Source organism: Lycium barbarum, chromosome 3 (genome assembly GCF_019175385.1).
Source record: "Lycium barbarum isolate Lr01 chromosome 3, ASM1917538v2, whole genome shotgun sequence".
Lineage (NCBI taxonomy): Eukaryota > Viridiplantae > Streptophyta > Magnoliopsida > Solanales > Solanaceae > Lycium > Lycium barbarum.
Window position 1 is genome coordinate 124,386,086 of NC_083339.1, and position 24,853 is coordinate 124,410,938.

At 37.8% G+C, this 24,853-nt stretch overlaps 3 protein-coding genes across 5 annotated transcripts; all 3 read right to left on the reverse strand.

Annotated features, from left to right (window-relative positions):
* Window positions 1-1,470: 1,470 nt before the first annotated feature.
* LOC132632246 (uncharacterized) lies at window positions 1,471-5,602 on the reverse strand. Its single transcript, XM_060348097.1, has 4 exons — window positions 4,101-5,602; window positions 3,873-4,019; window positions 2,799-3,626; window positions 1,471-2,255 (listed from the first exon to the last, which is right to left on the reverse strand). The coding sequence occupies exons 1-4, from the start codon at window positions 5,289-5,291 to the stop codon at window positions 1,581-1,583; spliced, it is 2,841 nt and encodes a 946-aa protein (XP_060204080.1). The 5' UTR covers window positions 5,292-5,602; the 3' UTR covers window positions 1,471-1,580.
* Window positions 5,603-7,878: 2,276 nt separating this feature from the next.
* On the reverse strand, window positions 7,879-13,629 carry LOC132632247 (cellulose synthase-like protein D3). Of its 3 annotated transcripts, none has more exons than XM_060348098.1 (4): window positions 13,113-13,629; window positions 11,625-12,529; window positions 10,241-11,048; window positions 7,879-10,052 (listed from the first exon to the last, which is right to left on the reverse strand). In XM_060348098.1, the coding sequence occupies exons 2-4, from the start codon at window positions 12,494-12,496 to the stop codon at window positions 8,301-8,303; spliced, it is 3,432 nt and encodes a 1,143-aa protein (XP_060204081.1). In that variant the 5' UTR covers window positions 12,497-12,529; window positions 13,113-13,629; the 3' UTR covers window positions 7,879-8,300. The 3 variants fall into 3 exon arrangements, with proteins under 3 accessions (XP_060204081.1, XP_060204083.1, XP_060204082.1); XM_060348100.1 differs by having other exon boundaries at window positions 11,625-12,550; XM_060348099.1 differs by having other exon boundaries at window positions 11,625-12,561.
* Window positions 13,630-17,557: 3,928 nt separating this feature from the next.
* LOC132632248 (probable arabinosyltransferase ARAD1) lies at window positions 17,558-23,565 on the reverse strand. Its single transcript, XM_060348101.1, has 9 exons — window positions 22,890-23,565; window positions 22,492-22,665; window positions 21,319-21,476; window positions 21,092-21,233; window positions 20,045-20,160; window positions 19,801-19,939; window positions 18,987-19,097; window positions 18,733-18,801; window positions 17,558-17,944 (listed from the first exon to the last, which is right to left on the reverse strand). The coding sequence occupies exons 1-9, from the start codon at window positions 23,379-23,381 to the stop codon at window positions 17,816-17,818; spliced, it is 1,530 nt and encodes a 509-aa protein (XP_060204084.1). The 5' UTR covers window positions 23,382-23,565; the 3' UTR covers window positions 17,558-17,815.
* Between the last annotated feature and the right edge of the window lie 1,288 nt (window positions 23,566-24,853).

Sequence of the window (24,853 nt, forward strand, 5' to 3'; positions counted from 1 at the left end):
GATAAACAATGCATATCAGCCACATTTACTGATAAACAATGAAAATCAAACAAGTGGAGTGACTTGTTACAGAAAATGGGTAACTTGTTGCGTCTTATCCAGCAAGAGTAAGGACTTGTTTAGCAACTTACTCAGTTTGCTGCAACAGATACTAAACTTGCTCCAACAGATACTACATCTGTTGCAACAGATACTAAACTTGCTCCAACAGATACTACATCTGTTGCAACAGATACTACTTGATTCACCCACATTTAGTGATCAATAAGGGGAATCAGCCACATTTAGTGATAAACAGTGGAAAATCAATCATATTTATTGATCAATATATATACTTAAGCAATTTCATGGTATTTTGGGTCAGGATAGATGATCAACTAAGTCCAATACGCACTAAATGGAGTGATCATTGAAGTGAATTGATGGGATTCACCCACATTTAGTGATAAACAATGGAAATCAATCATAGTTATTGATTAATATATATACTTAAGCAATTTCATGGTGTTTTGGGTCAGGATAGATGATCAACTAAGTCCAATACGCACTAAATGGAGTGATCATTGGAGTGAATTGATGGGATTCACCCACATTTAGTGATAAACAATGGAAATCAATCATAGTTATTGATTAATATATATACTTAAGCAATTTCATGGTGTTTTGGGTCACGATAGATGATCAACTAAGTCTAATACGCACTAAATGGAGTGATCATTGAAGTGAATTGATGGGATTCACCCACATTTAGTGATAAACAATGGAAATCAATCATATTTATTGATTAATATATATACTTAAGTAATTTCATGGTGTTTTGGGTCAGGATAGATGATCAACTAAGTCTAATACGCACTAAATGGAGTGATCATTGAAGTGAATTGATGGGATTCACCCACATTTAGTGATAAACAATGGAAATCAATCATATTTATTGATCAATATATATACTTAAGCAATTTTTAGTAATTTTTTACTGTATGATCTGTTGCAACATATTAGTAACTTGTTTCAGCAGATTACTTACTTGTTGGAACGGATTAGTAACTTGTTGGAACAGATTATTAATTTATTGCAACGTCTTTCCACAACTGTATGATCTGTTGCAACAGATTAGTAACTTGTTTCAGCAGATTATTTACTTGTTGGAACGGATTAGTAACTTGTTGGCACAAATTAGTAATTTGGTTCAACTTCTTTCCACGACAGTATGATCTATTGCAACAGATTAGTAACTTATTTCAGCAGATTAGTTACTTGTTGGAACGGATTAGTAACTTGTTAAAACAGATTAGTAATTTGTTGCAACTTCTTTCACAAATGTATTATCTAATGCAACAGATTAGTAACTTTTTTAAAGAGATTAGTTACTTGTTTGGAACGGATTAGTAACTTGTTCAGCAACTATGACCTGTTCCAATCATTTAGGCAACTTTTCTAAACAGATTAGTAGATTAGTAATTTGTTGCAACTTTGTTAACAACTGTACTATCTGTTGCATTTGTTGCAACAACATTCATAAATAATAACAAGGATAAAAAAAAAAAATTGTTCAAGTAGTAATTTGTTAAACAGCCAGCTCAGGGCTCCAAAAATTTATCTATCACACCCACTGCCCACCGCCACTGCATCCTCGCCACTGAGTTGTCGCACAATAAAGTCTCAGGCTTCATCATGTTAGTGCCAATAAGCAAATGCTCAGTAAAAGCAAGTGAATACGATCCGCATGCCATTGCAGATTCATTGCGGGGGAGATTCTCCTTCAGCACAAATTTCCAAGCTTCGTTGAGCAGCTTTTCAGGCAAGCGTTCAAACATGCCACTCTGCTTCAGTAGTTTCGGCCATAATTCAATGACTGGCTGGATGTGGATGAAGAACTCATCCTCTTGGATTTTTGGGACGTTGCAGTCATAAACATTTATCACCTCCTCCTCAATTATGAATTCGAGGGTGACAAACTGTCTGACATTTATGTTCATGATAGTAAGCACCCTTTTGGCACCAACCCACTCGCGACCACCTTTGGCTGGTGCACTACCTCTACAGTAAGCGATAGCATCATCATCCCATATAAAATCATCAAGCATTTGATTGAATGGAATAGCTTCCGGCTGTGTGCTCTCATCCGACAACTTTGTGTATCGCTTGAGCATGATATTGTAGAAGTTGAGATCCAAGATTATATATGTGGAAGCATAGTGCTCAGTGAAAGTGCTTTGCCTCACACGCATTAAGAGCATAATTTCATCAACATACTGCATTAAAAGTATAAGGAATGTCAGTCACCTAAACAACTAAGTGAGTTGTTGCAACAAGTGTGCACTTGTTGCAACAAGTATTGGTCTTGTTGCAACAACTCTCCTAGTTGTTGGAGATTGCTTACAGCAGTTGGGTCTATTTCCCTAACTGCTGTAAGCAAACTCCAACAACTAAGTGAGTTGTTGCAACAAGTGTGCACTTGTTACAACAAGTATTGGTCTTGTTGCAACAACTCTCCTAGTTGTTGGAGATTGCTTACAGCAGTTGAGTCTATTTCCCCAACTGCTGTAAGCAAACTCCAACAACTAGGAGAGTTGTTGCAACAAGTGTGCACTTGTTGCAACAAGTGTTGGTCTTGTTGCAACAACTCTCCCCAACTGCTGTAAGCAAACTCCAACAACTAGGAGAGTTGTTGCAACAAGACCAACACTTGTTGCAACAAGTGTTCCACTCGTTGCAGCAAATATATAACTTGTTGCAACTAATACAACCAAAATAAGACTTGTTTAAACAAAAATAATTGTTGTTTTCAAACTTACACTAGCCAGCCACCAAGCTTCCATGCTTGTCATTATCCTGAAGTCATCGGCCTTAAATTCATGCAATGAATACATCGTACCCTTGCTCTTCTTGGCATTGACGAATTTTTCAAGCTTTTTCATTTTTTGAGCATCTGCATGCTTATACACATTTACCTTTTTAAAATCCACAACATCAGTTGCCTTGTGGGGTGTAGAAGATTTCCTTGACCTAACATTGGCAAGTGCCTTGGAAATTGCTTTTCCCTTCTTGCGAATGCGAATAGGAGTATAGGGTGAGGTCAGCTTCTTGGATAGATTGACACCCCTCTTGGATAACAAACTTTGTAAAGCAGAATTTGTGTCTTTTTGTACCTTCACCAACTCCTCAACATTATTTATCAAATCATCCATTCGCTGCTTGCAATAGGTGCATTCACAAGCACATTTCGATGTGTCGGCACCAACAAAGGAAAATCTACCACCAAATCCGCCACAACTAACATCTCCATCAATTGGAGTTTGTCCACCGACATCACCACCAATTGGAGTTTGTCCACCAACAACACCACCAATTGGAGTTTGTCTACCAAAATCAACATCATCATCTATTATTTTTTCACCAGCAATTTCTGCCGCAACGTCATCAACAGTAGGTTGACCACCAGCAATAACACCACCACCATCAACATCTACCACAACTGATTCCCTTTTGATGGTTGTCACTCCAGCCAATTCTAATTTCATCCCCTCAATCATTTTATCAGGAACAGATTGTAATGGCTCAAAGGAAGCAAGGAATGGCATCTCCAACTCCCGTACTGTCGGGACAAGCCACGGGTGCACAACCTATAACAAAAAAGTAGATATATTAAAATGGTCCTAAATCATGAAATGCAACAGATAACTAGGTTGTTGCAACAGGTGTCATACTTGTTGGACATTGTCCAACAGATTAGTAACTTATTGCAACAGGTGTCATACTTGTTGGACATTGTCCAACAGATTAGTAACTTGTTGCAACAGGTGTCATACTTGTTGGACATTATCCAACAGATGACCAAGTTTATTCTATATATATGTCTTAAGGCTTACCTCTTCCAAAGGAGGGTTAAAAAGATCAACACTCAATCTTGTGTTGCTCTTTGCAGTCAGCCATCTAAGCATTCTTGGAAAAGACACTTCTGAAGGGTAGTCCTTCACTTGTTGTCGGAGGTGAGTAATGGCTTCAAATGCCCAAGCCTAGAAAACAAGATACCATCAAAATCAGAATGATGATATAAATACAAAAAGTACAAGAAATTGACATTACAAATGCTTTACCATGAAAGCCAAAGGGAAGCCATATAAATTGAATGTCTTCACTGTTGGCTTAAGCTCTTTCGATAAATAGTCAACAGTCAACTTGAAGCTTTCCCGGCCCCATCCATGGTTGTTGAATGCCTCATAGTCCTCCGCAAGTTTAAGCAAACCAAGTGGTATGTTCAGACTTGTATCTTTTGCCATAAGAACACAGTGCACAAACCAAACTAAACACAAGGACTGCTTATGCTTTTTTGACATGGTTTTGGACTGCAAATCTACAAGGAGCTTATCTCCTTTGTAGCTTTTTCCAACTAACTCCACCAAACCAGTTTCATTCTTATCTTTTCCACCCTTTCCTACTTTCTTGGCTTCTTTGGCTGTCTTGGTAGTCCGGGCTGGCTTATTCAATACAACAGTAGGAAGCTCACAAGGATGACATCTAAGGCCAGTAACTATGGCAAACTCTTTCAAGCCAAAGCACACCGGCATGCCACAGTAATTAATCCAAAGCTCATCCTTTGCATCCGAAAGAATTCTACGCTTCATAAGCCCATATACCATTTTCATTTGAAACCGTGCACCGGTCTCTTCAGGCAGATCCACATACACCCCAAAACAGCTTTTCCTAAAGAAATCCTCCAACCCCTGCTTTTTAAGAATTAGCCTAAACATATCAAAGTTCTTGCTCATGCCTGATTTGACCGTAAGATCAACGGTCAAATCATTATTTTCATTCAATGGCATCCTCACGGCATACTTGTCAATACTGAAAACCTTGACGACCTCAGCAATGGAAGGTCTGTTATGATCTATGTCCAATCTACTAGAAGATTCTGCAATTAAATTGGCATTCACACTATTTCTCTTCTTTGTTCTTAATTCAGCTATGAACGTCGACAATTGAACTGTATTTTTGGAAGCACTGCCCTTTTCATCATCTTCATCCAATCCATCTACTCCATCAGCAGTTTCTTCAGCTTCTAATTCTTCTTCACTTTGTTCATTTATATCTACTGCTTCTTGGCTCTGTACTTCCTCTCTTTCTGAGGATTGATTGTCAGTTTGGCTGTCTCTGTCCTCTATATTTGCTGATTCAACAATAGATTTTGCTAAATCAGCAAGATTCTCTAATGATGATTGCACTCTAGCTTTTTTATTATCTCTATGACCCTCAGTTGATTTCTCAACTTTTCTTTTGGCTGGAGACATTTTATCTACACACAGGAGGAAAAAAAAAGCTTCAACTGATTAGTGCATCATTCAAAGTAAACAGATAATAATAAGTGCAGCATTTGATAAAACAAAATACAACAAGTAACAGAATTCCCAAACAACTGAAGAATTTGTTGCAATAAATGATGTAACTGTTGCAACAAGTGAATAGGTTGTTGCAACAGATTCTTCAGTTGTTGAATAAGTGATTAAGGTGTTGTATATCTTCTACAAACACAACCAAATAACTGAAGCAATGTGCAACATATTGTATAGTTGTTGCAACATATTGTATAGTTATTGCAACAAGTGTATAACTTGTTGCAACAACTATAAATCTGTTGGACATCTTCTACAAACAGAACCAAAGGACTGAAGCTAAGTCCAACAGATTTGTAGTTGTTGCAACAAGTTATACACTTGTTGCAACAACTATACAATATGTTGCAACAACTATAAATCTGTTGGACACCTTCTACAAACAGAACCAAAGGATTGAAGCTAAGTCCAACAGATTTGTAGTTGTTGCAACATATGGTATACTTGTTGCAACAAGTGTATAACTTGTTGCAACAACTATAAATCTGTTGGACATCTTCTACAAACAGAACCAAATGACTGAAGCTAAGTCCAACAGATTTGTAGTTGTTGCAACATATGGTATACTTGTTGCAACAAGTGTATAACTTGTTGCAACAACTATAAATCTGTTGGACATCTTCTACAAACAGAACCAAAGACTGAAGCTAAGTCCAACAGATTTGTAGTTGTTGCAACATATTGTATACTTGTTGAAACAAGTGCATAACTTGTTGCAACAACTAAAAATTTGTTGGATATCTTCTACAAAACAGAACCAAAAAACTGAAGCTATGTCCAACACATTTGTAGTTGTTGACACATATTGTATACTTGTTGCAACAAGTGTATAACTTGTTGCAACAACTAAAAATATGTTGGATATCTTCTACAAACAGAACCAAAAAACTGAAGCTATGTCCAACAGATTTGTAGTTGTTGCAACATATTATCTACTTGTTGGCACAAGTATAGAAATTGTTGCAACAACTAAAAATTTGTTGGACATAGCTTCTATAAATAGAACCAGATAAATACTAGGACAAGAACAAAAAAACCATCTATTGGATATCCACTCCTAAACCCTGAACCATACCAGGACAACAGCAGAAAAAAAACATTTATTTTCACTACAAACACACAACAACAACAACAACAACAACAACAACAACAACAACAACAACAACAACAAAAACAGCAATAACAACAATAACAACAACAAGATGGATTTTATCCAAGCTTTTCCTAAACACTTAACCAAACCAAAACAATAAGCATCTACTTCCAAGACGACAGCCAAATCGTCTACTACAGACACACAATCATACAAGTTAAACAAAATACACCAAATGTATGTGCAATAATTGTTTATCCTTTCTTTTCCTAAACCATACCATAACAGGACAACACCAACACCAACATCAACATCAACACCAACATCAACATCAACATCAACACCAACACTAACACCAACACCAACAATAGTATTTCACTACAAATACACTAAATAGAGGTTTTTAAAGCAAGCAACCTCAGCAACTGTCTGCAACTGTCAAACAAGTGCTGAAGTTGCTGCAACAACTTACTCATCTGTTCGAAAAAGTCAACAAGATTGCAAGCCATTTTTTCGAAATCTTAAGGAGAACAAGAACAAAAACATCACAAAAAATCATAATTTGAGAACAATGTACGCTATTTGCAAACGCAAAAACCCCAACAAGTCAAACAAATACTCTAAATAAGGGTTTCTCGAACAAGGAACAACAAAATAAACAACATTGAAGACAAAACCATGTTCTTCTTCTTCTTTTTCTACAACCAAAATCATCAATTTCTACCAAATAACTTTTGGAACAAGTGAAACAAAAACTTTACCTTGATAAAAGAAGAAGCAACAGCGGCACCTATAGACGAGGGTGAAGAAGAAGATGACAAGAAAAGAGGGGAGATGAGAGACGTCCAAGTGAAGGAGATTAACTGTTTGATTTTGAAATATGGAAGAAGTGTGAGGGAGTTATGGAGATGAACGGTTTGGGAAGTTTTGAATATTGGGTGGGTGTTTTAGTATAATGGACGGGTGTTTTGAGTTTTTTTGTAGTTTGTAAAAGATTAAGAAGTTTTAAAAATTACATTTTGAACCTCAATCTTCTTAATCCCAAATTTAATTGGGTTTTGATGTGGGGTGGGCCCTACACGTCACCTTTAGTAATTTCAAGACTTTTTAGTCACCTAGAGTTAATTCTTCAATGTTTCTATATAGCAGTAAAGTAAAGTAATTACGTGTTGTACTTTATAGATGGGAAGTTGGCTAAAACAAGCAAATTTTACTGCTCCAACAGCTTTACTACATTCCGCCTGCATGAATGATAATCTTTTTTCCTTTTGGGATCATTTTATATATTAATTTAAGTTCTTTCTACCATGTCCAACAATAAGATAAATGACCAATATCACATGATTCAAGTTCTCAAAGGGGAGAAGAAAGAAGAAAGAAGATTTCATGGTGTAGAGAAAAAATAAAGTTTCTAACATTACTTTGGAAATCTAGAGTCAATTGTGCTCCAGTTTCAATCAGCTACAAAAACAGATGGCAGAAATTCAATTTCCATGATTAACAGAAGAAAGAAGTGAAGAGGAGACTTCAACGACCAAAATGTCTATTGCAATTCCTTTAACATCAATGATTGTCGTAAATCAAACAATTAAATGAATATTTCCAGTCCAAGATGATATGAAAAATGCTGTGATTCCTCTATTCAAGTCCAACTCAACTAAACTTGCTTTGTTCTGCTTCCACTATGATAAAAATAGTTGAGCAGCTTGTAAGTCACCAATTTCAGTGGTGAGCTTAAAAAGGCATAATCCCTTTTAATATGAGATGAATCGAACATACCAGCAAACCGAGAACTTCCGAGGAAGAGAATCTGATCATGGGAACTGGAATGATCCTCCAATTTGGGTATTGCCTGCTGGAGGATTAATCGCCACCCAAAGAAGGGATATGGTGATGGCAATAAGTCCTGACCATACAAAGACAATGGTGGGTGTCCTGCCTCTTCTGCCCATAAGCCCTTTTGCGAAGGGATAGAGATGTGCCAAAACCCAAAAACTGAAGAATACACCCCCTAATAAACGGCTCCATTGTGGTATAACACTATATATTGTCCTGCTAAATCCAACTGCTATTGCTATCAAGTTCACCATCATGATTGTGATTGGTGGAATCATCAGAGATGTCCACTTAACAATATAGAGATCAGCAAAGTCATCGTCTTCGTCATCACCAGCTGATTTTGACGTCAAGGTGAAAGAAATTTCAATACCAGCAACAACTTTTAGGAGCCCCTGAAGAACAGCAGCCAAGTGAGCACTCGTCCCTCCAATCAGCCAGAACTGTTCATTTCTCCACCACTCCTCCAACTCGATGCCTGACCACTTGACCTCGAGAACAGCGAGCATGCAGAGGGTGACTGTAATGATCAGGAGGTACACAAGGAAGGTGACATTGAGTGTTTGGACAATGAACTGACCAGAGAAGAGGGATAGTGCTGGAAGGAAGCAGTAGACGATTAAGAAGATTGATGTGAAGGGATAGATTCCAACATTGAGGTAAGCAATTTTCTGTAAGAATTTCATTTTTGAGCTGGAGAGAAGGGCATTGTTGCGGGAGAAGAAGATTTCAACTGAACCAGTAGCCCATCGAAGGACCTGATGGAGCCTATCAGTGAGATTAATAGGGGCAGTCCCGCGGAATGCATCACGTTTGGTAACACAATAAACTGATTTCCAACCCCTGTTATGCATCCTGTATCCAGTCACAACATCTTCAGTAACCGAACCATAAATCCATCCGACACGTTGTCCCCACTCTGTCTTTTCCTCGTACCAGCAGGAGATGACACTGATGGCCTCTGCAACAGTTGATGCATCAAGATGCTCTCGAGGAATGGTCAAAGCACCAGGGGGGCGACCATTCTTCACAGCTGGGTGATCTGCCAAAGGACGACCTTGGAACTCCGCCACAGGGATTGAATCAATAAGGACTGCCGAGTTCCCAAAAGCCTTAGGAGCCAGTGAGAGGTTGTTCATTTCTTCATCGTCTGAATCACCTCGTTGCAAGGCCCGGTGCTCTTCTGATGATATATTGACATGCTTCTTTTTGCGACCAAAGCAGCAGCTACAGCAACCGGACGGGTGCTCCTTGGAGCGAGGAGGGTCAAAACCATAAAGGGCTACCCTCCGAAAGAGACATCCAGTTCCGACATACATTGGACCCTGTAGCCCATCAAGGGCCCTCATGTTGCCATCAAAAAAGACAGTATTGCGATTGGCATACCTATCAGATGGGTCAATGCCCTCAAACCTCTGAGGGAACTGAACATAGCAAAGGCGATCCCCTCCCCTGTCCATCATGAAACACATACCTTCCCTGATAGCCTGGGAGTTGTAAATGTAATGGTCACAATCAAGGTTAAGAATAAATGCACCATTGGACATGATGGCAGATGCTCGAACCAGGGCATTCATAGCACCTGCTTTCTTGTTGTGATCATAGCCAGGGCGCTTTTCACGGGAAACATAAACAAGCATGGGAAGACGGATATCAACATCAGTCGAGTCAAGAACCCCATCCTCACTGTTACCATGCAGTGGATCATCACTTGGTGGTTTCAACATCACCTGCATATTTGATCACATTAATAGCTACAAAAACCTCACTTGTTTGTAGGTGAAATTCCAAGGAGTTTAGAGTAGACTCTTAAAGAGTAGGGCTGTTTTCATTAATGGCCCGTTGGCGAAATTAATTACGGGCGCTAGCCAATATACAAAATTTATACACTGATTGTGTATATTATAAAGAATATTACCTGTATTATTCCAGCGTGATCACCCTTGGAATGCTCAGGTCCTGGATTCAACCATGTCCCAGGCCAATGGGTTCCATCTGCCATCCAAGTAGCTTTAGGGATCTTAACATTCTCTACAGGTTCATCATCAGTCTTCTGCCTCTGTTGCTTCATGGCCTTAAGTTCTTCCCTTGCATGATAAGCGTCAGACCTACGGCGAATGGATTCCGGCAAGCTATTGATTCGGACCTTAAACTCATCATACTCACGCTTTGCCCGCCTACGATCCTTAACAAAGTCTTGCTTTACCTTGTTCTTGTAAGGATCCTTCTTTAAATTGAAGTAACTTTCTGGATTTCTAGGTTCAATGTTATGTTTACGACAAAAGGGTACCCATATATTAGCAAAACTTGCAGCTTCTGCCATTGCCTCAAAAGTCAAAAGAGCCCCTCCATCATCAGAAACATAGCAAGCAAGCTTTTCTACAGGATAATCTGCAGCTAAAATGGACAATATAGTATTAGCAGTCACAAGAGGGGGTTCCTTCTCTGGATCAGCCGTAGAGACAAACATATCAACACCAGGGAGATCAGATCTCCCAGAAGGATTGCCTGGGCTAGGTGATTCAAATTTCTCTTTCAACACACCAAGATCAGTAGCACGGTTGATAGGATTAAGCTTGGGCAATTGATCAAGAATCCAAGAGAAAGCAAACCATATTTCACAAACCACAGACATCCCCCACAACCAAACTGCATCATTGTTCGGATGATTTATTCTCCATGCCAAGAAAAGTCCAAGTACAACAAACCGAACAACAACCAAAAGTCTGAATAGAAAAAGAAAGTACATGTCAGGGATTTCAACGTAAACCCTAGAAGAATAGTGATAGCACTATTCAGGTGAGGAAAAGAAGAAAAGTATTCATATTTTCCTTTTTCTTTTATATCTTATTACAACTAAAAGAATATAGGGATAGCAGGGATCTTTTCTCCTTGGGAAGTAATAGTTCATTGAAACATATAACATTTGATATATTGCAACCTTGAATGGTTCAAGTAATAGCAAACGAATAAAGGAATTCTTTTTCCAATATACTAGCATTTTGTCATTCAAGACTGACCTAGTTCTGAAACACATATAGCATATGTTACGAGAAAAATGCATGCATTTAAAATTTGGCAGAGAAACAAGGAAATAATCAAGTAAAAGGAAGCTGAGGTCAAGGAAAAACTAGGTGTCAGGGACAGATGAAGCAAACGCAGAAGAGCAAACGAGCTGCTAGTTATTCTTCAGACCCCAGAAAAGGGTGATTAAGTAGAGCTTACAGCTATTAGTATCACAATTAAAACATGAAGAGTAAAAGAAGGGGAGGGGGGGGGGGGGGTGGGGGGGGGGGTCTTACCTATAAGGACTTAGGATAGCAGCAGGAATTTTCAATTTGCGCGTAAGTGGCCTCCATGGTTTGTTCATCAGTTCAGTAGGCTCCATAATATCATCATTATCTTTTCCATTTGCAAATCCACCTTCTTTTGGCCATATAGCGTTTCCATACCCATATGTGCCCTTTGTTTCAAACAGCCAACGGTTGTGATCAAAATCTGCAGTATGGCTCCTAACCAATGCCGACTTAGTTGATTTCATAATTGACAACCTTCTCTCCATCCTTGACATTCCAGCTGGCGCAGGGAGAGGAAGCGGACGATCATTTCCATTAGCCGCTTCCTCCCAGTCAGTGACTTTATATTGCTCCTTACACCCCGGGCATATACCATCACCAGTTTTGACAGCATCCAGGTAGCAGTCTCTGCATATCTTGAAATCACATTCACACGGAACAATATCAATCCCCCTTTCATCACTCATCACTTTAGCATCACATCCAGGGATAGCACATGACGACCCTTTTGCACCCGCCATTTGGGGGTGATTTGCCTCTGATTCAATCACCTTATCCATAAGATGAGCACGTGTAACAGAATTAAAGCCACCCGTGAACAGTGAACTGGATACGTACTGCTCTTCAACCTTTTGAGAAATTGAATCCATTGGCTGATTGTCAGGAGTCGTAGGGAGATGTACCATATAGTTCATATAGTCACTGCTGCTAAGCTCACTATCAAGATCATCCCTTGAATAATTTACATATCGACCTGAGGAAGTCCGCCGTTGGAAAGTCACATGTGGAGGAAGTGGAGGTTTCCCCTGGTGCGGATCGTTCAAATCCGAGGAATTTGACAGAGATGATCTACTAGCTTTGAATGATTTTGAAGCCATATCCAAAGACTAATTCAGATTTAAACCGAGATCCTGAAGAAAGAAAACATTAACCTGGTTCAAGTCTGAAATTAATATGGAATTATCATTATCAACATGCTCTATCATCAGGAGATCATAATTCAATAAGCATACTTGAAAGGAAATACTATGCTAATGATGAGAAATAACTACCAATGATAAAAGCTATGTAGTCTTGAGGTATTGGTAGATTAGATTTTTCCAAGAACTTAGCTTTTTTCTTTTCACAAACTTGGCTTGAATGAAAACCATGTGAGCTTGCAACTTAAAGATAGATTCAAAATTTGCACATCAACATCAAGTTCAAATGAAGTCAAAATCAAGTCAATTGTACACAAGAATCTAGGAAACTAGCAAAAATCACATTCAGATAAACAGATTAATGAGATCAAGATGAACAGATCCGAATGATCTTTCCACAGACCACCTCATAAAAAACCATCAGCAACTAAAATACATAAATAAATAACAAAAACAACATCTTCAGCCATTGGTTACTACTAAAGCAATTCAAGCAACACTCTCAGACAAGTAATAGTAAAATGCAAAGACCTTCAATAAGACTTGAACAGTAAATAGAGACAGCAGGCTGTACCTATCAATGAGAGAACAAATGCTATGCCATCATTTTTTCGATTTGCTTACTACTAACTTGTGAGTTTATGGATCTTTCAAATCCAATGCTAAATCTGACAGTTTTTCAAAATGGGCAATGAATTATTTCAACTGTTTTGTGCATATAGTAGAGCTAGAGGATTCGTCAGCCCAAAAGCTCCAAGCTTTTTCAGACACCCTTTAGCTTGAATGAGCCGGTAGAAAAAGAAATATACAAAGAAATGTATGAATCTAAAGAATGAAAATGTATAATGAGTATATGAGGAGATTCTTGAAAAGCCACAAAGTTCCTTTGAAAGAAAAGGGAAGAAATTAAAGGAACTTGTTGTTCGAATGCGGCTCTTAACTTTCAATTTAAAGCATTTTTTCTTATCTTTTCACTTCAATCTCTGTTTCTAGCTTTAAATAAATAGGAATAAGCAGAAGTATGGAAAAAATTTACAGAGATAAAGTTTCACTGTCTGTCTTACTAAAAGATGTTCTGTAATGGCGTGTTGTTTTCTTTTTTTATTTTATTTTTAAATACTTTGTAGGCAAGGACGAAGGAGGAAAATAAAGTCTATTCTGATTTTATTTTTCAAACGGGGGTGATGGGGTGTCGGAAAAGGGCAAATCCGATATTATTGGCAATTTGGAGGTTATTCTTGGTGTCTGATGAAGAGACATGATTCTCGGAAAGGGAAAAAGGATTTTCACCAAAAGGGTAAAATAATAAGGGCCTTTGAAAAGAAACTGGAATCATGATTTAGTGACTAAGTAGTAAAAGGTGATTACACATTGATTGGTTCAGTTAAAATCATAAATGTTTTAAGATTAAATGTCATTGGTTGATAGTTAAGTTTTACTGCTTCTACGACCACATGGAAGTCAGTCTCATTGACCTCGCAGAATTTACAAATTTTTTATTTGATGATAATGCGAATGATTTATAAGCAAATGCAATTAGCTTTTGAAAATCTCCAATTTGAGAAATTGAGTGATCAACAAGTCCCATGAGGAATTGAGTGATCAACTCGTCCCTTTAATAATTATTAAACGGGAAAAGGGTCTGATTTACCCCTCTACTTTGGGAAAAGGTTCATATTTACCCCTCGTTATACTATCAGGCCATTTATACTCCTACCGTTACAATAGTTGAAATATTTGCCCCTATTTTTAACGGAGGGGTAAATATGAACCTTTTCCAAAGTAGAGGGGTAAATCAGGCCCTAAAAAATAAAACACCCTAAAGTTTCCAAACAAAACTTACTTCGGGTACCTTTTCAACCCCTAAAATGACTATCCGAACGTATACATATCCTTGATGTATTGAGCCTACATTATTGTACGCAGAAAAAATATCAGGTTCTATATAAAATATTGACGTTTCGGAGTCTTGACACACCACTAATCATTGGTCAAAGTATGAAAAAAAAAACTAAATTTTTTCAACCAAAACTTACTTCGGGTACCTTTTCAACCCCTAAAATGATGATCCGAACGTCTATGAATCCTTGATGTATTGAGCCTACATTATTGTACGCAGAAAAAAATATCAGGTTCTATATAAAATATTGACGTTTCGGAGCCTTGACACACGACTAATTATTAGTCAAAGTATGGAAAATAACACTAAGTGTTGCAAAAAATAAAGTTGGCCAATTTTTGTTTTTTATTCATACTTTGACCAATGATTAGTGGTGTGTCAAGACTCCGAAACGTCAATATTTTATATAGAACCTGATATTTTTTTCTGCGTACAATAATGTAGGCTCAATACATCAAGGATTCGTAGACGTTCGGATCGTCATTTTAGGGGTTGAAAAGGTACCCGAAGTAAGTTTTGGTTGAAAAAATTTAGTTTTTTTTTTCATACTTTGACCAATGATTAGTGGTGTGTCAAGACTCCGAAACGTCAATATTTTATATAGAATGTGATATTTTTTCTGCGTACAATAATGTAGGCTCAATACATCAAGGATATGTATACGTTCGGATAGTCATTTTAGGGGTTGAAAAGGTACCCGAAGTAAGTTTTGTTTGGAAACTTTAGGGTGTTTTATTTTTTAGGGCCTTATTTACCCCTCTACTTTGGAAAAGGTTCATATTTACCCCTCCGTTAAAAATAGGGGCAAATATTTCAACTATTGTAACGGTAGGGGTATAAATGGCCTGATAGTATAACGAGGGGTAAATGTGAACCTTTTTCCAAAGTAGAGGGGTAAATCAGGCCCTTTTCCCATTATTAAACTATAGCTAGAGTTAAATTTCTCTTACTACTTTCATTTACTTACCATTTGTTTGTGATATTGGAGTGTTTAATCTTTAAAATCTTGTAGTACAAGATAACCAGTATTAGGTTAACCGTCTAAGATAATAATTGACATAGTATGAACGCAACATTTGGTTGGCTATATCAAATAGTAATATCCTTATAAGTTATATGAGAATGTATGCACTGTGTGATCAGTGATGTGTTGGCAATGAGTTCAAACAAATTGGAAATCAAGCTGTTTCCTCACTTTCTTTTTAGCTAAACAACATTTAAAAATTGTATTTTGTGAGAAAGGGTCCTACTTGGAGGAGTGGTCAAATCTAATCAATCGTTTGTCGTCGTCAAACAAGCAAAGTCCTTAAACAAAGTACATAGAGTTGTACTCTAATTACAGAAGTGCCATAACAGGGCCAAGATGATGGTAAACGCGTAATTGGCGGAGCGCATAAGGACTTCACGATCACCCTCTGTCTAATTTTACGATGGTGGCCCAATTTTTATGCTATTCTATTTGTGTTTCAACGCGGGAAAATTGAGCTGGCAACAACTCTCTACCCACTCTAAATGTCATAGATTTTTTCTTGTTCTTACACTTTCACTACTAGTATTACTAGCTGTCTATATACGTACACAATTTTGGCTAATTCTTGCCATCGTGGCTTCATTATTTTCAGTATATATGTCGCTTTCTCCAACTTAACAGTTAACCCACTAGACTTCACTTACGTGAACCAATAACATGTGTCTGTTCTTTTGGATTTAACTTTTTGATCAAAATCCAGGAATGACTAGTAGTTCAAAGTTCAAACTATAAAGGTGATAGTGTTTTTTACGACAGGAAGATTTGTCTATCTTTAACTAGCACCAGATTCGTTTTGCTCTGCCCAGTCACTAGTCTAGGATTGTAATTTTGTCTTCCAAGTACCTACTAACGGCTGGTGTGATTAAGCAGCAGTTTACATTTTCATACAACTCAGGACCATACGTGTTAGAAAATAGACATTGATTCTAACTCAATCAGCCACTGGTTCAAGGAATTATGTGAGTTATCCCGGTATATATATTGAAGTAAAACTTATCCCGTGTTTGGTTGGAGGTATTAGCTAAAATCAACATTACTTTTATACCAAAATCTTGGTATAACTTATCCCATATAAAAATGAAAGGATTATAATCGTGAGATATCCTTGTTTGAACTAAATGACCCCTAAAGTTAACTCATGAAGAAAGGATATCAGAAACCTACAAGATGGTACTAACTCATCCGTCTAACTAGTATGGGATGCAGAAAGAGTGCATGCATTGCAAATTTTATTACTGTTAATAGAAAGGTGATGGCAACACGACTTCAAAGTTGTTCAAATCCAAAGCCGAGATTCCACTGAGGAAACAATCATTCTTATGGTGTGAAAAAGAGGTCCATATGTTATGGGACCTAGAAAGGAAGTGTGTGGTTGGGGTTGGGGGGGGGGGGGGGAGAGGGGGAGTAAGGGGAATCATATGTACTAGTATAATTTATGATGGCATCTAGAAACAAAAAAAAGGAGGTCGGTGACTAGTTGCTAGGAAACTACACAATTGCCAGTGACACAGTTCATGCAACATGCGAAGGCAACAATCCAAAAACATGAGCACGATGATCATGATGATTTCATGAATAAACAAATAAGCAAATTATCATCATATATGCCCTGCACGTCCCATACCAAGCCAGCCTTGCTCAGTAGTTATTGCACCCATCACCTTTGCTACTAACATCTCACGCCTTTACACTTTGCGAGGAATAAAAAAAGCATGTGCAGTCCATCTCGCATCACATGTCTATACTGTTTAAGAAATACAAATCATGTTTCTTATTTTTTCTTTTTCCCTCCTGTGTTTACATCTAAGCAAGTAGTTCAATATCTTAGCGCTTCATTAGCTGTATCCATTACCTGATATTTCCTAATAGGAGGCAAATATCTGTAGATATAATAGCAAACATAACTATCATTTCTCTTACCAGTAAAGGATATAATATCCGTGCTTGAATTGAGAAAGCCAATAAATTGTACTACTACATGTCACCACTCCTATGAAAAAGTTAAAGCCTCGCAAAATTCAAAACCACCTCAAAATCTCAAGGCCGATCATTTCTACGAGTAGCAATCCAAGCCATCACAAACTGAAGATTCTGCGGAAATCCACTAAAGGTGTGTATAGAAATTGTGTTATTGAGTTCCTGTCATCAAGCTAACTTAATATTCTTCATACAAAATTAGACACAAGTTTGAATAACAAAAATTTACTTGGTTTTTGCTCACACAATCAGACATTTTGCCAAGTCTCGTAGAACTATACCAAATGTTGTAGAGCAAAATAATATAAGACAAAAGGAGAAAACATTTTTTCAAAAAGTGACAAAAAAGACAAACGCATGTGACCTACAATCAAGACAATGGACTTGGGCTTGTAACATTGGGACGTCTGCACTCACAAGTGCACACACTTCTGGATCCTTTCACCACCCGTTGTGACCTTCGTGTGTGAAGCTTGGTGTTGACCAACTTTCCTGCCATCTGTTGAATCACCAGAAAATGAAAGGAAGCAAAATTTCAGGCCTCTATTACCTCATGTTGCACTTACAGATGGAAAAGTCAAAACAGATGAAGACCCCACCCCCGCCAAACAGAAAAAGAACCTTAACAATAACCCATTTTCACCAAGATGAACCAGCATTACTGAAGCAAATTATCATCACAAGATGCTGACTAACACCAATTGCACGATAAAATATTTAGCAATAAAGCATCACAAGTGAATCAAATTATAAGATAAGAAATAAAATGAGCAGTAAAATTGAACAACGCTACAAATCTTAACACAAGCAAATTACTGCAACAAATGTGAAGATTGTCAAAAAAATTATGGGGCTGAAGCCCAGAGTTGATCCATTTGAGTGTTTATCCAATTTCACCGGAATAAGCTGTTTTATTGCAATGACCTCAAAGAAAGTGGACTTTTGATTGATCCATAAGAGATAACAAGTTTTGGTTTGCGATTTTTTTTTTTTTTTTGGTGTGTGTGTGGTGGGGGTGGGGGTGGGGGGGGGAGTGGGGGTTATCTTTCATTAATATGACACGATCTAAGGCCCAAACAGCAGTTTATTGGCAACACACGGTTTTACTAGATCACCTCAGCTATGACATGAAAGAACGATAGTACTGGAAACCAATACTTGAAAGAATTTAGTTAGTTAGAAGTTAGAACCAAAAAATCCAGTGGTCACAAAAAAAGGGGAAAAAAAAAACCCCCACAGTAGCAAAGAGAAAAATAACAGCCAACTAAAGAGAAGTAAATGTCGAACCATTCTCCAGACTAAGTCTTCAGGACCTAGCGGCTGAGCTGGATGAGAATAAAGAAAATGCCTTGCGTACTGCATTCATAAGGAAAAAGATTCAAAAGTTAGATCAACTGAGGGTTTTTTATAACTAACTGAAACAATTTGACCAAAACATCACTAATAGAACAAAAAACAGAAATTAAGCAATTATGTTCCCAGCCATTTTATGAATGACGACACTGCTACTTCAAAATCTCAACCTAAACAGATCTGCATACCTTAGCTAAGTTCACTTGCATCTCTTTAATTTGAGCTGCACTAACACTTTTTAGAAATGACAAAAGCCATCCTGGCTGCAGAGCATCACTAGAAGAGACAAACAGAGCAATCTGCCAAAGAAAATAAGTGTAAGAGATACACAGTATGCAATTTCATTTCTTCATCCCTTCCCTCAACATTCACTCGCCTCTAAGGAGAAGGGAGGAACTTTGTTGGGTAAAGGCATAGGTAATTATGATTGAAAAGAAAGATGACCCTCCACATTCACTCGCCTTTAAAGAGAAGGGAGGAACTTTGTTGGGTAAAGGCATTGTAATTATGATTGAAAAGAAAGATGAATTCAAGATTCAATGCAATTACAATAAAAACAGATCCATGACATACAGCACTTGTGGAATAGGTAGTGGCTAGAAAAGTGATGAGAGGGCGAGTAACATATCACATATCAATTTTTCCACTGAAACTGATATTTCCCAGTAAGCTGATATAAATTGATAAGACGTAACTTCCTCATAAACAACCAAAAACTACTCCACATTGACAGATGTAACTTCCTCTTAGACCATCAACGTTACGACTGGCCTTGAACTGTAGCTTTCTTGACTGACACTTCCTATTATGGGCTTTTCAATTAAGACGATTGATCATCTTAACTTTGTATTAGGGGTTTCCATAAAGCGTGGATCAAAAAATATGTTCCAAAAAGAGAAGCCATTACCATATCCTAATTTGGTTTGATAATTATATCACCTTTTTAACACTACTCCAAGAAATCGATAGAGATTGAAATTAGAATGCCAAAGTAACTAATACCTTCCGATAATCAAGAATCCCCTCAAAAGGAAGCTCTAGTTCGTCACTGACTATGATAGGAATGCAGCCACTGACAATTGCATCAAACAATCTGGCTGATGATGGGGTGTCACCAGCTGGATTTAGGCAAAATATACTCCTGTTTACCCAAGGAAATAAATATAAAAGCACTCAAGTTACTGTTTGAACTGATGAACAACCTTCACTTCAAGAATTTAAAGATGATAATCAATCAAAACCTTACTTGCGCATGCCATCCTGTGCTGCTGCTTTTCCTCCTTCTCCAGCAGTCCCATCCTCAATAGATACTCCATCTGCATCACGGAGCAATTCCACAAGTTTGGAACGTATCTTACCACCCTGCAAAGGAAGATATCAGATAGCCACAACCTGCCATAATTATTTGTTGATAGTCACAACCTACCGTAATTCTAACCACTATGTGGAAAAAATTTCTCATTCTGAAGAAACCGATAAACACAGTGCACGGGATACTTAAGTGAAGCAGATTCAAAGGAAATCCATTGCTTCTAATTGTAACTATAGCAACAACTAACAAATTAAACCTAATGCTTTTCACCATCTTGTTCATTTATCATCAAGAATTTCTTCTCTCTCTCTCTCTCTCTTTTTTTTCTTTTTTTTTTTTTTTTTTGATAGGATAACATGTATATATATTAAAAGTAAGATTGACCACTGAAAACTGTGGAAGTCCCCCATAATTACAAAAGGGAGTGAATAAAAGCACTCCCACTCCTATGTCTTCTCACAAGGAGTCTAAAACATTCTTGTACTCTGAAACTTTCGAAGGTTACAAGGTAGCATCAACTACATAGAAACTTCAGTTCTTTACTTTATAACAGTGTTACAACATTTACTACCCATGTTGTGCCATAGCAATAAGCAACTCGGTTCCTCATATGATTTAGCAACTAGTTCCTACCGTAATTTTGTCTTAATATGGAAAGAAATAAATAACTTGTTATCCTAGGATTTCACATATTGCATAGAAGTTGATATTTTACTGCGTCATCAACTAGCTTGAAAGTTCTTTTTCCACCATGGCCCTGTCCTCAAAAATTTTGGAAATCTGCAGATGTCGGGATAATTATTAAAGCCAACATGGTAGCACAGAACCCACTTTACTGTCATTAGGAGGGCCCCAAAATTTCCAAAACATCTAAAAATATCATCTTTTAACCAACCCGATGCGCGAGCAGTAACAAGAAATTAGTGTGACGTGGTACACAAACTGAATAAAACTTGATGCTTAAAACAGGGTGAATCTTACAGCATTTCTTTTAAGTCTTCCCCTGAAAAATAACAGCGTAGTTCTCTTTGATGAAGATAAACATTTTGCATCACATAGATCGACGTTGGCGACATAAGGAAGTATCAGGTCTTTCTCGAGATAAACTTGTCCAGGCTTGTACCTGAAGTTCAAAGCAGCCACAATAGTTGATGTTAGAGCGTCAATAATATTCAATTGTTGCAGAAATTAGCAGTGAAGATATTAACCAGTTCCCTGTTGAGTCCATATCAGGGAGCAACCAAATAGATTTCTTCATAAACTTGCGGACAGACTTGAAAGACCAAGGATGATGAACTGGAAGTATGTGATCTCTTCCCTCGGATCTATTCCAAGCTGGTTGATCGATAACCCATTTCAGAGCTTCCTACATTTAAATGAAAAAAAGAAATACTCCAATAAAGAACATCGACTAATGACAACAGTACTGCTACACAAAGTCTTCCATCATATTCCACTAACATAACAAAGTCTTCAATCCTGTCGCGGAATCCAAAGTTCAATTTAAAATAGATACCAAAAAGCATCAAAATTTAGGATATCTGTTCAGGTGTTCAACCATAAGGAAATGCAAACTAGAAAACTTGCCAGTTACTCTTTTGAATTTGATCATGATAGGCTATACCAAAAAATTTGTGTAGGTATAAGTTTCGAGCATGGTAAACTGAGAAGGGGAAAGAAACAATATGATAAAAATACTTTCTGATACTAGTTTTCCCCACTCAGAATCGACCGACTGTGAAACAAACTCTACAAGTTTTCCTTCCAACAGGAGGATTTTCTTTCCTTTTCCCCGAGTCTGCAAATAGAGCAGCATGTCTGTTACTAAGTCGTACCTAATTGAGATGATGATGCTAATGTGCTTCATACAAGATAAGGAACCCCGTTAAATTAAGAAAAAAAGGGCTGTACACATGCCAACTGTAAGTTGGAAAGGAACTTTAGAACTTTCAGGATAACAATAAATGCCCAGTTTTGTTACCAAAGAAACTGCTTCTTCCACTCATATCATAGTATTATTTGATTCCAGTCCACTAACAAACACAATAAAAACGCCTACAACTAGGTTATGAAATTGAGAGCTCCAATGCAGTAGAAGAATTAGTATGCCTAAGAAATGAGAGCATGAAAAGAAGTACAACTTTGATTGCGCTACTAGAATATCGGACCGGAGTTGCCTCGCAAAACATATTAGGATTGTGCTTCAGTCAGAAGCAAAAGTTATAATGATTAAATGTAGCTTGAATTACTCACAAACATCACGTCAAGCAAATTTCAGTGAGAAAATCGTGAATAAAACACATATTTTGAGTTCAAACAGAGCTAGTAAAAAGTTCAGTAGGAATAAAAAGAAAAGCATTATAGAAGAAAAGCACTCACACCCTATAAAGAGCCTTGCATTGTTGTTTCTCCATCAAGAAGAAGCTAATGGTAGTGAAAAACGGAATGTAGAACAGGTCAGCTTCCTCCTGCTTATGTACTCTAACTACATTCTTCAGTAACCTCTCTGATTCTGGTGCTATCAAGTCCGCCCACAACCAGTAATCTATTGAATGCTACACACACAAAAAATAGGAAAGTTATGAATTTGTACAGTTCAGCCATACACTTCGGCTGCATATACATACATATATTTAGTATAAACTATAAACTACCTATACATTGTGTACATATTTTGTAAACTAGATGGCCGAATGGTATTTGGCTGTAATTTTTCCCAGAAAAAAAAAATGTAACTAAACAAAGAAACAATACTAAAGAAAAACATAATCAATATTACCTGTTCAATCAAGCGGTGAACAGGACTACCATTAGAGGTAAGATTGGAAGTGTCTCTATACGTATTACGAAACAACCAAAGCAAATCATAAGTAAATTTCGACGGCATCTCATATACATAAACCCTGAGTCTCGAAAAAGCAGGATAAAACGGCTCGTCATAAAGCCTTTGATTCTCATTTCTCCAAATTAAATCATCAAGTTTCCTAGCATCCTCCACTGACGTCGTTCCTGAAACAGTATCCTGACTGTCCGTTGTAGATCGTGGAGATTTGGTTAGGAATTTGTCGAGTGAAGTAACGAAGGAGTAATCGATATTTGAGTTAGGGTTAAGGGAGGTGATGACGTGGCGCGTGGATTGAGGTGAGGAAGAAAAGGAGATGGAGAAGATGTAGAAGAGGAGAGTGAGTGTGAGGAATGCGAGGAGGAAAAGTAGTGCGGGAGATCTGGGTTTGAAGGTTGTAGAAGTAGCAGTGTGATGTCTTCCGGCCATTTTTAGATGATTGATGAATTACCCATCCACTGCTCAACACTCACATACACAATCGTTAAATCGCAGAATTAGTTATTCACCTTTCTGCTGCCAGTACAAGACTGCCTGGTGTATTAAGGAATGCCCCCTCTCTTTTTGTTCTTTTCTATTTCAGTTTTACTTGATTGGTATTTGGTAGTATGAAACTACTACTATGTGGTGACTGAGGCATTTAAATATAAGGACTTTAAAGTTTTAAAGTTGAGCGGAGGTGATTCAAGTTTTAATTATTGAGTAGAGGTGATTATTTTTTATTAGTGATTAAGGGTTTTAAGCTTGCCCAACAGTTTTGTTTTTGACACTTTGACCGTCAACAACTTTATTTTTAACACTTTGCTCTCAAATTTTATTTTTAATATTTTCTCTCGCCCCCACCCCCCTCCTTGCCCCCACCCCGCCCCTGCCCTTGCCCCCCACCCCCCATCAAAAAAAAAATTGAAAAAGATTTTGAATTTTTATTTTATTTTTTTGCACCACCCCCACTCTACGCATTTCACCGCTCTACCGGAAATTCCCTCTGCCCCTACCGTACTCCAGCTTGTTAGTTTCCACCGCCTCTCCAGGGTTGAGCCCTGGAATTCGATGGCGGACTTAAAAAGCCATCTACAGACGCTTTACGCCCACCCCAGCCCCCAGCCCCCGACCATGCCCCCTCCCTTACCCCCCACCCCCACCCCCACCAAAAAAAATGTTTTTTTGAAAAAGATTTTTAAAAGTTTTTTTTTATTTTTTTGCACCACCCCCACCCCCAGCCCCCGACCACGCCTCCTCCCTTGCCCCCCACCCCCACCCCCACCCCTCACCAAAAAAAATATTTTTTTAAAAAAGATTTTTAAAAGTTTTTTTTTTATTTTATTTTTTTTTGCACAACCCCTACCCCTGTCCCCCACGACGCCCCCCTCCCATGGCCCCCACCACTACCCCCACCAAAAAAAAAATTTAAAGTTTTTTTTTTGTTTTTTTTTTTTTTGCACCACCCCCACCCCCTATCCCTAGCCCCCACCACACCCCCCTAGCCCCCACCCCCTACCCCCACCAAAAAAATATTTTTTTAAAAAAGATTTTTAAAAGTTTTTTTTGTTTTTTTGCACCACCCACCCCACCCTCCCAAAAAAAATTAATTTTATTTTAAAAAAAAAAGTTTTGAAAAGTTTTTGTTTTTGGTTTTTGGCACCATCCCCCTCCCCCACCCCTAACTCCCAAAAAAATTAATTTTATTTTTTTAAAAAAGTTTTAAAAAAATTTTGTTTTTGGTCTTTTGCACCCCCCCCACCCCTCCCCCCCCCCCCCCCCCAAAGCAAAAAAAAATTGAAAAGAAATTTTTTTTCTTTGGTTTCTTACTCCACCCACCCACCCCAAAAAAAAATTGTTTTAAAAAAAGTTTTGAAATTTTTTTGTTTTTTGTTTTTTGCACCACCCCACCCAAAAACAAA

What these genes read in the sequence shown, in the direction of transcription:
- LOC132632246 (XM_060348097.1), bottom strand. Translation starts at nt 5,291, where the DNA reads ATGTCTCCAGCCAAAAGAAAAGTTGAGAAATCAACTGAGGGTCATAGA. An exon ending in GCTTCCCTTTGGCTTTCATG is followed by an intron (nt 4,020 to 4,100) that starts GTAAAGCATTTG and finishes CTTGTTTTCTAG; the next exon opens with GCTTGGGCATTTGAAGCCAT. An exon ending in TTAACCCTCCTTTGGAAGAG is followed by an intron (nt 3,627 to 3,872) that starts GTAAGCCTTAAG and finishes TTTTTGTTATAG; the next exon opens with GTTGTGCACCCGTGGCTTGT.
- LOC132632247 (XM_060348098.1), bottom strand. Translation starts at nt 12,496, where the DNA reads ATGGCTTCAAAATCATTCAAAGCTAGTAGATCATCTCTGTCAAATTCC. An exon ending in GCTATCCTAAGTCCTTATAG is followed by an intron (nt 11,049 to 11,624) that starts GTAAGACCCCCC and finishes TTTTCTATTCAG; the next exon opens with ACTTTTGGTTGTTGTTCGGT. An exon ending in ATCACGCTGGAATAATACAG is followed by an intron (nt 10,053 to 10,240) that starts GTAATATTCTTT and finishes TCAAATATGCAG; the next exon opens with GTGATGTTGAAACCACCAAG.
- LOC132632248 (XM_060348101.1), bottom strand. Translation starts at nt 23,381, where the DNA reads ATGGCCGGAAGACATCACACTGCTACTTCTACAACCTTCAAACCCAGA. An exon ending in GGATTCTTGATTATCGGAAG is followed by an intron (nt 19,098 to 19,800) that starts GTATTAGTTACT and finishes TTTCTTTGGCAG; the next exon opens with ATTGCTCTGTTTGTCTCTTC. An exon ending in TGCAAGTGAACTTAGCTAAG is followed by an intron (nt 18,802 to 18,986) that starts GTATGCAGATCT and finishes TTATGAATGCAG; the next exon opens with TACGCAAGGCATTTTCTTTA.